This window comes from Odocoileus virginianus, chromosome 21, assembly GCF_023699985.2.
Source record: "Odocoileus virginianus isolate 20LAN1187 ecotype Illinois chromosome 21, Ovbor_1.2, whole genome shotgun sequence".
Lineage (NCBI taxonomy): Eukaryota > Metazoa > Chordata > Mammalia > Artiodactyla > Cervidae > Odocoileus > Odocoileus virginianus.
The window spans coordinates 29,393,572-29,407,196 of record NC_069694.1 but is presented as its reverse complement, the minus strand read 5'-3'; the positions used below and the strand labels follow the sequence as shown (position 1 = coordinate 29,407,196).

Here is a 13,625-nt window from a genome sequence, read left to right as displayed (position 1 = left end):
CTTGTAATTGAAAATGGATGATAGTTTGGGGAAGCTGTGTAAACTGGACGATATATACTGCCAGTATAATTGAGGGGACCTTAAACTAAGCTGTGTTAAAAGCTATAGCAGCTTTCTAAGTGGACTGTCTTAAAGACGGCTTGTTTAACAAAGCAATTTCCAACTGGTGGCCACTTGAAAGTAAGGGAGAGCTACAAGTGCTTTACTAAGAGAATATTTGCTTAATATCCACTTAAATGGATTTTCCCCAGATTTTTAAGAAATACATAGGTTCAAAACGGAAACACTGTAAGTAAAAGTAAACCATTACAGGGCATGTCTAAAGGGGATCAAGCAGTAAAATCAGTGAAATTTCAGAAAAATAGAAATTCTTATAAAATAAATTTATTCTCTTAAAGAATAGCTTCTTTTTTCCCACGAATCAAACAATATTTTAAATGGGAATATAATTTTTTACTGGGGAAAACAATTTAGAGGGAAGATTTATTAAAAATATTGAACACATCAAGTAATATATGTCAGTAATTTGCATACTTCTAATGAACAAATTTATTCATTGAGGTCTGAATATCAGACACGAGAAAACAAGTGTTTGGTGTCTGACTGCTTCTTCCCATGTGAAATTATGTACCAATGAAACTGCACTTCTGGCATATGTTAATTATGCTCCATAAGGATATGTTGCTATGACAATAATACTAAATCATCTCTACTCCATAGAAAGTATACATATTTGGCACTAATTTTGACTTAGTCTCTATTGTTGAATTAAATTTTGCATTGCTTTCTTTAGGGCACTGAGCTAAATTAATGAATCTCCATTCATGTCCAGAGTTTTTGTTTTGATTTTCTTCTCTCCACTGCATAATAAATAGCCCAGCATAATTTTTTATTTATTTGGTGGAAGAAGACAATCTGTAGCTTGGGGAAAAGTGTATGTATTTGGGAGCTATGGTAGGTGGTGAAGAGTATTAACTTTATGCTAGATCCTAGCAGTAAAATTATTATAGCCCCAATTCAAATTAATTTATAGAAATATATGTTAAATAATTGTATAATTTTTAAAATCAAGATACCTTCTTAGATGTAATAAAGCATTTTCTTGGCTAAAATCTATCTCCTTAAGAGTGTTACTAAAGAGTAAAGCGTTGGTTTTTAAACCAGGGTCCCTAAATCAGCAGTATCAGCATCACCTAGGAGTTTTAAAAATACAAATTCTGGGCACCCCTGCAGACCTGCTAATTTAAGAAACCCTGTAGTGAGACAGAAATCTGTGCTTTAACAAGCTCTCCAGCTGATTCCAATGCACACTGAAGTTTGTGAACCACTGGGATTAAATCCATCTATCAAGATAAATCATTCTTAGCAACTTTCAACCTCACTACCTTACCCGTTCGTCTTAGCAGTGGAAGACTGTTCAGGATATAGACTTGTATTTATAGCAAAAGGAAAAGGTAGGTTTAGCAAAATGAACAAATGGTCTTTTAATTTTTTTACTGCTAACCTTTCTGAGCCAGACCATAGGAGGACAAAAAGAACTGGTGCATTGAAGTGCCTAAACCTGGTAGGCAGAAGATTTTGTTAGGAAGCGATGTGTAATTATGATAAAACGAAGACCACATATTTTGTGGCATACAAACAAGTATGCTCTTCAAATTTATTTTTCTATCATTAACTTTTAAAGCATATTATGTTCTTGCTTTTCTTCTTTTTTTCTTAACATTTCTTTAGACCAGTAGTTCTTTGTCATGGATGGAAATCAGAAGTGATTGTTAACTTTGAAACTAAGTGTCAACGTTCTGTCCATCTTCCTTGCCCCATCTGAAGATTATGAATTGTAGTTCTGTTCTGGGGAATTGAGAATGTGTATATATAGTTCTTTAAACTCTGCAGGGGATTTCAATGCATGACCAAGGTTAAGAACCATTAATTTAGAACAAATCTCAAAATTTTCTAATTCTAATAAATAAAGTCAATGTTTTAAGGCATAAAGTACCAGATTTTTCTTTTTTCAGAAAACACCAGATGTTTTTAAGTTAAAAATTGCAATCCAGAGTGCAATTGGATTGATCTTCAGAAATTTTAAACAACCACTAGCTTTGCTGATAATAAGAGCACATGTTAAACACTTGACTTAATAAGTGAATAAAACCTTTAGTCTCCTACCTTTCCATAGACAAGCAGACCTTTATAAGGAGTAAATGAAGTGAGGTGGATGTGGAGGGTGGTTTTCACAGTTCCCATTCCCTACTATAGATAATAACTATTCTCAGTGTTAGGACACACAATCCCCGAGGAGAGATTCCTAAGTGTGTGCATGTAAAGTGTTTGAGCTACCTACCCAGCAATGAAATCTAGAGCCCACTGACAATTTCAGTATGTCTCAGAAATAAAAGAGCCTTTCCACTCAAAGCCTAGGCTATAGCACCTCACTCTTATCTGGTAACCTCCCACAAAGCCCTAACTCCAAAATTGTATTTAGTCAGTATGCACCAATGTGACCTAGCAATTATTAAAATATTGAAATACAGCCATGGTAAAGTAAGTAAAGTCACTCAGTCATGTCCGACTCTTTGCGACCCCATGGACTGTAGCCTACCAGGCTCCTCTGTCCATGGGATTTTCCAGGCAAGAGTACTAGAGTGGGTTGCCATTTCCTTCTCCAGGGGATCTTCCCGACCCAGGGATCGAACCCAGGTCTCCAGCATTGCAGACACTGGCAAATATATTATGATAAAGTGTAGTAACTGATAAGCACCTCCCCAGTGGCTCAGTGGTAAAGAATCTGCCTGCCAATGCAGGAGACATGGTTTTGATCCCTAGGTCAGGAAGATACCCTGGAGAAGGAAATGGCAACCCGCTTCAGTATTTTTGCCTGGGAAATCCTATGGATAGAGTAGCCTGGTAAGCTACAGTCCATGGGGTTGCAAAAGAGTTGGATACAACTTAAATAACAATAACTGATAAACTTAGTTTAAAAATTGCAATATTAAATTATTCCAAGTTAATTGTGTATGTGTGATAAAAGATTTATCTTTTAGGATACGTGATAAATGGAATTCCTTTTATAACATCTGAGAATTGTTTTCATAACTAGCAATTTGTTGGGTCCGTTTTATGCACTACATAGTAGTAGCAGTAGTCGCTGAGTCACGTCTGACTCTTTGGGAGCCCACCAACTGTAGCCGTCCAGGCTCCTCTGTCCATGGGATTCTCCCGGCAAGAATACCAGAGTGGCTTGCCATTCTCTTCTCCAGAGGATCTTTCTGACCCAGGGATGAAACCCGAGCCTTCTGCATTGCAAGCAGATTCATTAGTTTAAGGCAGATTCCTTAATTTACGCGCTTCATAGATTTTTTTCACAGACATCAGTTTCTTATTTTGGAGAAGGAAATGACAACCCACTCCAGACTTCTTGCCTGGAAAATCCCATGGACAGAGGAGCCTGGTGGGTTACAGTCCATGGGGTTGCAGTCGGATACAACTGAGCACGCACACACACAGTTTCTTATTAGGTGTGATTTATGTAGCAGATAGAATTTCTAAATTGTTTGGTGCTTACTTTAGTTTACTTTCTAGTACATACTAATTGTTTTCAGTACATAGATTTTACTAAATATTATTAAATAATTTATAATAAATTATTAAAAACATTGGAAAAGAGACAAAAGTTTAAATTTTCAAAGTATTTCTTTTGGATATCATGAGTGTGAATTTTTTGAACCTTAGAAAAAATAGAAATGTTATCAATAATGAACCTAGTCCTGAATTGTCTAATGATACAGTGCAAATATCAGTCTGGTACATCTTTTGATATGTAAGATATCAAAATCAAAAATAACAAATCAATATTAAAAATAAATTATATTTTAAAATATAATCTGTATTTGTGAAATAAAATCAACTTGATTTTCAATAAAAATTAGTGAACTGTTCTGTTGTTTTTTAGTCCCTAAGCTGTGTCTAACTCTATAGTTGACTCCAGGGACTGTAGCCCATCATGTTCCTTTGATCATGGAATTTTCCAGGCAAGAATACTGGAGTGGGTTGCCATTCCCTTCTCTGGGGGATCTTACTGACCCTGGGATCAAACCCTCCTTTCCTGCATTGGCAGGTGTGTTCTTTACCACTCAACAACCATGGAAGTCCATCAGTTTTTACTTAATATGAAATGTTGATTTCAAATAATGATCTAAATTTGTATTATTAAAAATTACTAGACTTTTTTGTCTTCAATGACGTTTAATTTCTGTTAAAATTAATTTGTGATCAAGAGGAAAATATTAAAGAACTTTATGAAATTGCATGTGTGCTAAGTCACTTCAGTCATGTCTGACTCTCTGAGACCCTAAGGACTATAGCCTGCCAGGCTCCTCTGTCCATGGATCCTCCAGGCAAGAATACTGGAGTGGTTGCCACTTCCTTCTCCAGGGGATCTTCCCAACCCAGAGATGGAACCCATATGTCTTATGTCTCCTGCATTGGAAGGTGGGTTCTTTACCACTAGTGCCCACCAATTAGTTTCATGAAATAAGCTTTGGTAATAATAAAAATTTTCAAGTAAAGTAAAGCCTTTGAAATAAAAAACTTCAAAAACACTTTATCAAATATGTTAGTAAAATTCAATAAAATAAGAATTTTAGAAAAAATTAGAACTTTTAACATCATCATGATATTCAGATCAGTTTTATGTTTAACGTTTGGAAAACAAGCTTTTTTTTTACAGAAAGGAAAAGGAGAATTGGTTTTCATAAATGACATTCTAAAAAATTTTTTAAATGTATAAGGAAAAAATCATTTCCCTTTTAAACTGAAAATAACTTGAAAACCGATAAAAGGTATTTTAGATATGAAAAATGTTTACAGATACTACTTAACACAAAAATTAATAAGGGAGAAATTACATGATAAAATGTACAGATTTTCTAATAGCTTATGTGAAAATGAAATTTTTACGACAAAACTCAAAAGTGTTATGTTTAAGCGCCTTGATTTATGATGCCCTAAATTTGATCAAATGTTTGCAGAGCTCTGAGAGACTTCACTTTCATTTTTCACTTTCGTGCACTGGAGAAGGAAATGGCAACCCACTCCAGTGTTCTTGCCTGGAGAATCCCAGGGACGGGGGAGCCTGGTGGGCTGCTATCAATGGGGTTGCACAGAGTCAGACACGACTGAAGTGACTTAGCAGCAGCAGCAGATGAATTGGTTAAATAGGACATTCCTATAAGAATTTTTATGACTTAGTTAATAATAAATATATTGAATATTTAAAAATACACACAAATACTGAAAAAACATAATGCAATCACTGTTAACTCAGTGGTGTCTAGTACATAATTCAGTGGCGTGGCAACACCATTGATGTTAAAAGAAATTATAAACTTACTGAGATTTCATGTCACTCATGGCTCTAAATCTGATGCAGAAGTCTTTAAAACAGATCGAGGCAGTTACCTATATTAAATCTTATCTCTGACGGGGACATCATTTAGCTGATGTCATCCATATAAAAAAAAGAGCACATCAATAATTTATAGAAATTAATAAATTGCTTAGAATTTATTTGAATAATACAATGACTGATTTGTGTTATGATTTATATTACTTGGTATATAATTTTATAATACAAGTAACATACGCACTGGAATGGGTTGCCATTTCCTCCTCCAGAAATAACTTAAAGTAATATTCTTAATTTTTGGTTTTTATATTGACTTATATATTAATTGATACCAAATCAGTTGTCAAATTTTTGAATATGACCCCTGCCCCTTGCCACTCCATTAGCATAATCAAGAGGCAGATTAATTGAGGCACTCATGACCCTGACTAAAGTGGAGTAACCTCAATAAAACTTGCAATAACATTTTACACAGTACATTCTCAAGGGTTTAAAATACAATGTTAAAAGTTTCATTACAAATTATAAGGCATTACTTTATATTGCATTATCATATTTTAATGAAATCAGGTCTCTTCTCTTTACAAAGTATTAAATCTTAAATATTTGATGTGGAGATTGTAACATTCCATTTCATTGAATGTTCCTGATTTGGAAAGTACCAGCAAAAAGAGAGTCATACACACACACACACACACACTCACACAAGAGGAAGTGAAGGGTATTCTATGTGTGTTGGGTTCTATTTGAGGCAGAGTACTTCATCCAATTATGGTTGTCTCTTTGCCACTCACTCCAGGCCAGATCCTGAATGTGCAAGAAGTGAAAACAAACCTAGATAAGAGGTAAAGGGTCAAGAACAGAAAGGAAGTGTACAGGAAGAATTTAAGTGTAATTTTCTATTCACCTTAGCATCAAAAGAATTTCAAGTAAGTTTCATTCATGTAATCTGGAAAAATGCTATTGCATTGCTAATGAGAGAATAGTAAGTGACATACTAGAGCAAATCAGCAAATTAGAATTAAAAAGGTAAGAAAAAACTTTAGAATAAGAAAATGGGAGAAGAGAATTAAATAAAGCAAGCTTTCAGAAAGTCTCAGATGGTAAAGAATCTGCCTGCAATGTGGGAGACCCAGGTTTGATCCCTGGGTCTGGAAGATCCACTAGAGTAGGGACTGGCTGCCCACTTTAGTATCATTGCCTAGAGAATCCCATGGACAGAGGCTACAGTCCACGGGGTTGACAAAGTGTCGGACATGACTGACTGACTAACACTAACACTTTAGGAAGAAAAAAGAAATAAACTGAAAAGGATAAAGATTAACACAGAAATATTGACTGAAGTCTTTAGTTTTCTTGCATACTCATCTTTGGTGATTCATTCCTCAGCATGTGGAAATAAATTTATGAAATAAGTTAATATTTCTCCATGTATATATTTAATTTATTTTTTGTTTAAGGATAATTGCTTTACAGAATTTTGCTGTTTTCTGACAAACCTCAACATGAATGGGCCATAGGTATACATATATCCCCTCCCTTTTGAAACTCCCTCCCATTTCCCTCCCCATCCCACTGCTCTAGGTTGATACAGAGCCCCTGTTTGAGTTTCCAGCCACTATAGAAGATGGTATGGAGGTTCTTAAGGAATCTAGGAATATTTCTCTGTATTTTTTAAAGTTTTAAAAAGACTGATTTGAAAGAAAATATAAGTGGAAAGAAACTCTTTCAGTATTGAATGACAAAAACTAATGTGATTGCATGTGTGTGTGTATAAAACTTCACATTTGCTCTTAGCTATAGTTATTTTTGATTAATTATTTTATGAGGAAATGGATGAAGAATTGTACTCCTAAGTAAAAGAAACAACCATTAAGCACCACAAAAGATCTTTGAGATCCAATTGTCATATGAACCTCTTTTCTGTGTAATTCATTGGATGGGGTCTCTGCCAAGGCTGTTAAAAACCTGAAATGCCTGTTTAACAAATTCAATAGTTTGTTATCTTTTCTTAGCTCTGTTTGTTGACTGGAGTTCAATACTTGCATTCATCCCAATTTATTTCTCGGGATTTAGATTGGTGGAGAAGCACTGATAGGATCTCTGACAGTGGAGTCAGTTACTCTCCTGTGATAAAATTCCTGGTTGATCGATGCTCTTTTATTTTTTCATTTAGCAATCTTTCTGTCTTCCTTATGTATTCTCTATCACAGGACTGCCACAATTCTAGGTTTTCCAAACAATCTTCTTTTCTTGCACTTAAGCAGAGACCTTTGTTTTGTTCCATTAGGTACAAATTTCTAAGTCTTTTTTTCTTGATCCTTTCTAAGAGATTGGTGCTGAGAGAGAAGGACATTAATTTAAGTAGAATAATTCTACAGATCTTTATGTTCTTCTGATTTTTAAAAAGTTCAATATATTTTAAAAATTGAATTTCTTTTTTCTCTTCTCCCAATATAATTACTCTTTTTCCCCTTGCACTAGAATCTCTGATCTTGGTGGATCAGGGCTTCAAGAGAAGCAAGGTCAGCAAGTGTCAAGAGCAACCATTCCTTTATTAGGTGCTTTTCCTTTTTTTCTTTTAATTAGACAGGTGTTATTTTTGAGGTTTTTTTTTTCCTTCCAGGCTTTTGAGGCTTATGGAGGAAGTCATTAATGGCGTCTCAGTAATGAGGAAGCTTGCTCTCTCCACCTTAGAACCAGACTTCCTGTGTGGATTGATAAGGCCAGTTTCCAGCTGATCCTTTGATATCAACTAAACAGTCGCATGATGACGTTGAGTACATACATAAACATTTACTGAGATTTAGTAGCTAAATAGAAGAATACAGTTTGATGCAACAAAAGTACATTGTGGTTTTTGACTAAACGTATTGTAATATTATTGAGCAGAGGAGGTAATGTTCTTTTTCAGGGGAAGGTATTAATTACCACCAAGAAGAACTAGATATGCAAAAATATAAGAAATATAGTTTTTTTTGTTTCAAATATTGTAACTTTTATGGTATATTAATTGAAGTAATTTTCAAAATAATCTTACTAGAGAAGCCCCATATTTAAAATAGTACAATAGCTCTTACATAATTTATTGAATTAGTGCACACTTATAAAAAGAAATATTTTTATATATTCATAACATATGGCAGGGTCTGTTTATTCTAATAACCAACTAATTACAATTTTTGACATTCATAATAACTATGATGTATTTTATAAAAGTTTTACAAAATACCTTTTTCCTAGATAGAGGATCTGATTAAAGCTGACTGGATTTTTTTAAAAACAGATTTTTAGAGAAGTTTTTTTACCCCTCTTCTAACATTATTTGAACTTAAATTCCTGTCCTTTGTGTCATTAGAGCAAGCCAAAATTTCCTTTAACTACTTCAGAGCATTTTAGAGACATCTACTGGAAAAACACATTATTGCAAAGTTTATAAAATTGTCTTAGAAAGTATATCATTACTGATATTTCAAAACATATCTTGGATACCACATCACAAATCTAGGTCACTTTGTGAAGAGAAGCTTGCTGACCCTCAAGAAAGGTGTAATAAATGTAAAATATATAAAAATGTTACTTTGACACTGGACTTGGTGCTCCTTTTTCTTCCCAACAAAACTCTATTCACTTACGATTTTTAAAGCTTAGTTTCTTCTTAAGAGTGTGACTAATATTTTAATAGCTAATCTAGAACTTCTTACCAGAATTTTGATTCTCTGAGTTGCAGCAAAAAGAGCATGTGTGGAAGATTAGTAATAATATAAATAGTATGTTGGAGAATAAGACCACAGAAAGAAATGCTCCATGGGTTTTTTTTTTTAATGCTCTATTTTATATTGGTGTATGGGTGATTAACAATGTTGTGCTAGTTTCAAGTGTACAGTAAAGCAATTCAGTTATACATAAACATGTACCTGTTTTTCTTTTCGAATTCTTTTGCCCCCGTGGATTTTGGATCACACATCCTTTCCTAACAGGTTGGGGACTGGTCTAGTGAAAGAGAGAGAGACAGAAAAAGAGAAGGGCAGAAAATGAAGCTGGAGAAATAAATGAGAGTATAGTTGCCAGCAATTCCATTTTCTGATCTATTGATTATATATTTAAAAAGACTTCCCTAGACGCAGCAGCAGCAGCAGTGCAATTTAAATTAAAATTGTTATTTTTTCTATTATGAAGTTAATTTTGTTGTGGGAAGGAAAGTTGTGGGGAAAGAAGAATTTATGAAGTTCGTGTAATATTTTACAAATTTTCTGTGAATAAAATAATTCCCTCCTGTTGTAAAGGACTAAAACGGAAGTAACTGTCATCGTACCTACATAACCCGGTTATTTCAAACCCTTGAGGGCTCTGAAGGGATTTAAAGAATGAATCAGCCACACTGATTGTTCTTGCCATATTTGGAGCTGCTTGTCACATGAGACAGCATTGAGAGTGCTGTCAAAGGAAACCTGACAATTTTCTCTCCCACATATGAATAAAAGACTGTTGGCACATATATAAGGTGTGATGAAAAGGGGAGGAGTACCTTGGTATGTAATTGGGTAGGAATCAGAAGGAAAATGTGTGCATTCCCCCTCATCCCCCAGCCCCTGCCCCAAGGATAGATGAGATAATGAAGAGCGGTTCAAGAGACAAAGGGACAGAGAATTTCTTGATACTACCAGTGCATCAACTGCACTAATGAAAAATTCAACAGCTTTTATGTACTGCAATAAAAGTGAAGACTGGGATGGTCAGGATATCGTAGGGAGCAACAGCAGGTTCCCTTGGAATCACAGTTGTATTAGGGTTGATTGTATGACAAAATGACACAATGGGCACATCTACCATCAGAAAATTACTCCTACTACAGATTTCAGTGGAAAGAAGACCTTCCCACAGCAGATACCTGCATAATTCTAGTTATAGTATTGTGACAGAAAGTCGGAGTCAGAACTGTTGTGGGATGTCTTTGTTAATGGGGATTCAAGATAATGATTTGTGAATCTTGTATTAAAGGTATCCACAGGTTGCTTCCATTATACCAGGAGGTGTTGTTAAAAACAAAGCAAATCCCATTTGGATTCAGTTTAAATATTTCTTATAATACTTTGAAAAAAGGGAAAAAGAGTACATAGTAGGTATTCAAAACTGTCAACTAGTCTTTTTTTTAATTGTGTGTGTCTATTTATAATGATGGAATTCTGTGTTTTTTCCTCCTAGGCATAAACAGTCCACCTTTAGTGATTAATAATCCATTAGCAGGTTTAAAAGGAAGAAGCATGAAGGAACACAGTCCTCATCAGCTGGAGACCATGACAATCTGTGACATACAGACTCCTCTTCCTGCTACATGTCTGCATTCAGTCCATCAGGTACGATAGGACGTGGAATGACATTCAAAATTTCTAGAAGGGTATATTGTGAACTCTTCTGAACAAACACTGAATATTTAAGAAATGCTAATGGAATTAATAATCCTAAGGATCTTTTTTCATAAGAAGAAAAATATAAAAATGAACTGTAGACTTTAGAAATAGAGTACTAAATGTTCTTCAGAACTCTTAACCATCTGACACACATAGACTATAAACAAATATGTTTTATCACAGAGAGTATGTCTATGTACCTGATGGAAATCAGAAATCCTTTGAAAGCTGGATCATATTTTGAGTGTTTTTAGACCATGCTAAATTACCTTGTTTGCAAATATTTTTGGTATAGGTGATATTTTGCTTAAAACTTTGTTTTACCTGATGCTATACTCTGAAGATGTATTAAATAACATTTATGAAATTCAGTCCAGATCCAGAATAAATAGCAGTACAGTGAAATTGCTTAGGATTCTCAATGAATGGGCTAGAAGAACCATATATAATATCCTTAACTAAACTGCAAGTTTCCTAGAGCTTTTATATTACAATGTTCTTTTTTAAAATGTGAATCATAATGGTTTCTCCACACTTACATTAATTTTTAATCACAGTCTTCTTACACTGTTGATTGAATTCCCTGCTACCGCTAATGGCCTTTCTTGTAATATTCATTTATTTAAAATATGTATTCTGATGCTGTATTTTATTTTTCAAAGGAAACCTATTTAAAGCCCAAAGCAAAATAATAGTCACATGGATGTTAGACCATAGCAGGTTACCACGCATTTGATCAGGCTTGCCACCAGAAAATCTTTAAACTTTGTTGAAGAATGGCTCTATTAGGATATGTTTCAAAAAGCAGAATTTCACTTATAGATGATATTATTTCAAATGATTGAACTAGAAGATGATTTTATTTTTACATAGGGTCACTTCTAAAGACAGTTTATTTAAAAATATAAAGTTAGGATTTCTGATATTTTAATAAGGCATTGTTGATGCCACAGAGCTAAGGGAAATTAAAATATTTAGACAGATCTCTAATTATTCATCATATGAAACCAATACAAAAATGAAAGAATTTAAAGGATGGCTTATGAAATTTTAGGGTGCTGGAATAGCTCCCAGATTAGGAAGCTCTAAAATAGTAAGTCTTGGTAGTTTCACTGCATGTTAATTTACTTGGGTTCAAAAGAGAAAACACAACTCCTTTGGAATCAGTTGCTTCTTCTTTAGTAGTTTTATGCTTCTCATTGTGATTATGAAATTGCTATTAGAATATACCTTTTTAAAATTTTAACTGGAGGCTAATTACTTTACAATATTGTGGTGGTTTTTGCCATACATTGACATGAATCAGCCATGGGTGTACATGTGTCCCCATCCTGAACCCCCCTCCCACTTCCCTCCCCATCCCATCCCTCAGGGTCAACCAGTGCACCAGCCCTGAGTGCCCTGTCTCATGCATCGAACCTGGATACCTTTTAGCTGGCATTTTGGTCCGCTGAATCCAGGACAGCACTTCCATTCTAATGAGGTAACAATCTTATGTTGCATCCTGTACACAGAATTTGATATCTTCTGAGATCTAGAGGAGAGGAGCACAATTGGGGGAAAATAGATTATTTGTCTCACATTAAATTATCGGTTGGAATAAAAGTATTTGGGATGATGCCTTTAATATAATAAGCATATGTTAAGTGTTATCTGTTACTCTTCTTATCATAATAATCTTCATATCAATATTACTGTCAAACTTAGAGTTCTTTAAATATATTATAAAAAAACATTAAGGTTTATACTCTTTGGTATTTAAAATTTATACCTATCATTATGTTTTCTAAAGATACCATGATTTTTCCCTTGATAATGCTTTTCACTAAACCAATGTTAAAATCTATTTTGATTCTAATGTTTAAATAGGTTATGGGAATAATTAGTTTTAGTTCTTACTATTTCTTATATCATTAGGATGAAAAGAATCTGTTTTCCTCCAGATCAATATTAAACAACTTGAAACAAGTTAGACATCGGTGATCTGATTAAAAATATGATAGCCACTATGATTTTAACCTGTACTTTCTTATCTCTCAAGTTTTTAAATTATACTACCTATTTTTTCTCTTATATAGTATCTCTCTTAGAGGGAGAGAGAGAGGAAAGAAGCCGGGGGCGGGGTGGAGGGGGAGAGAGAGAAAAGGTTCTAACATGAGAAGATGTTTCTGAGAAGAAACCATGAAAGGGAAATGAAGAAATGATAATATTTTAAGTTAATAATCAATATATAATAAATAGCAAATAGTACTAAATTGCAAGCTTTAAATATGTAAGTGTAAATCACAAATACAATTGGTCACATGATTCTTATCCCTATGACTTTAATATTTAGGTAATCTTATTAAATGGGTCTGTGAAATTGGTTTGTATTATCTTGTTTAATCCTCATATTAGTTCTATGAGGACAGTATTATTACCCCGGCTTGCTGATGAGGAACCTACTTTTATCTGAATCTGTCACATATGACTATGTGGAGACAACAGTAGTCACTTTCATGGATAAACTCTGATTATGTGGGGAAATGTATTATAACAGGCTGGGTCTTAGTTTCTGTGATAACTTGACGGGTGATTAATTATGTGTGAAATTATTTCTCAATTTTAAAATGAGCTGTAAGACTTCTTCCATCTCTGAAAGTAGGCTAATCATTTATCTGTATTTATTTCTGTAAATTATAATCAGCAAATAACTCTGTCCAGTGAAATAGCATCTCTAGTCCATCAGCTAATGCTAAACAGGGAGTAAGGCAGTTTGGGAAAAGACTCTAGAGTTTATCAGGGTGAACTCAAGCAGTTAGTTGCATTAC

General features: G+C 34.2%; 1 protein-coding gene and 1 long non-coding RNA gene across 3 annotated transcripts in view; one reads left to right on the top strand and one right to left on the bottom strand.

Moving 5' to 3' along the window:
• The window catches only part of MMRN1 (multimerin 1), an 81,099-nt gene that overhangs the window by 27,409 nt on the left and 40,065 nt on the right, over window positions 1–13,625 (bottom strand). The window contains exon 4 of the mRNA XM_020887587.2: window positions 12,243–12,349. Coding sequence (XP_020743246.2) covers window positions 12,243–12,349 — 107 coding nt within the window. The remainder of the gene's footprint in view (window positions 1–12,242; window positions 12,350–13,625) is intronic.
• Window positions 1–13,625, top strand: part of LOC110133553 (uncharacterized) — a 92,962-nt gene that overhangs the window by 75,687 nt on the left and 3,650 nt on the right. The window contains exons 4-5 of one of the 2 annotated variants that reach the window (XR_002312795.2): window positions 10,610–10,761; window positions 12,188–12,298. This is a non-coding gene — a long non-coding RNA (uncharacterized lncRNA). The remainder of the gene's footprint in view (window positions 1–10,609; window positions 10,762–12,187; window positions 12,299–13,625) is intronic. The other variant, XR_002312796.2, reaches the window with a different exon arrangement.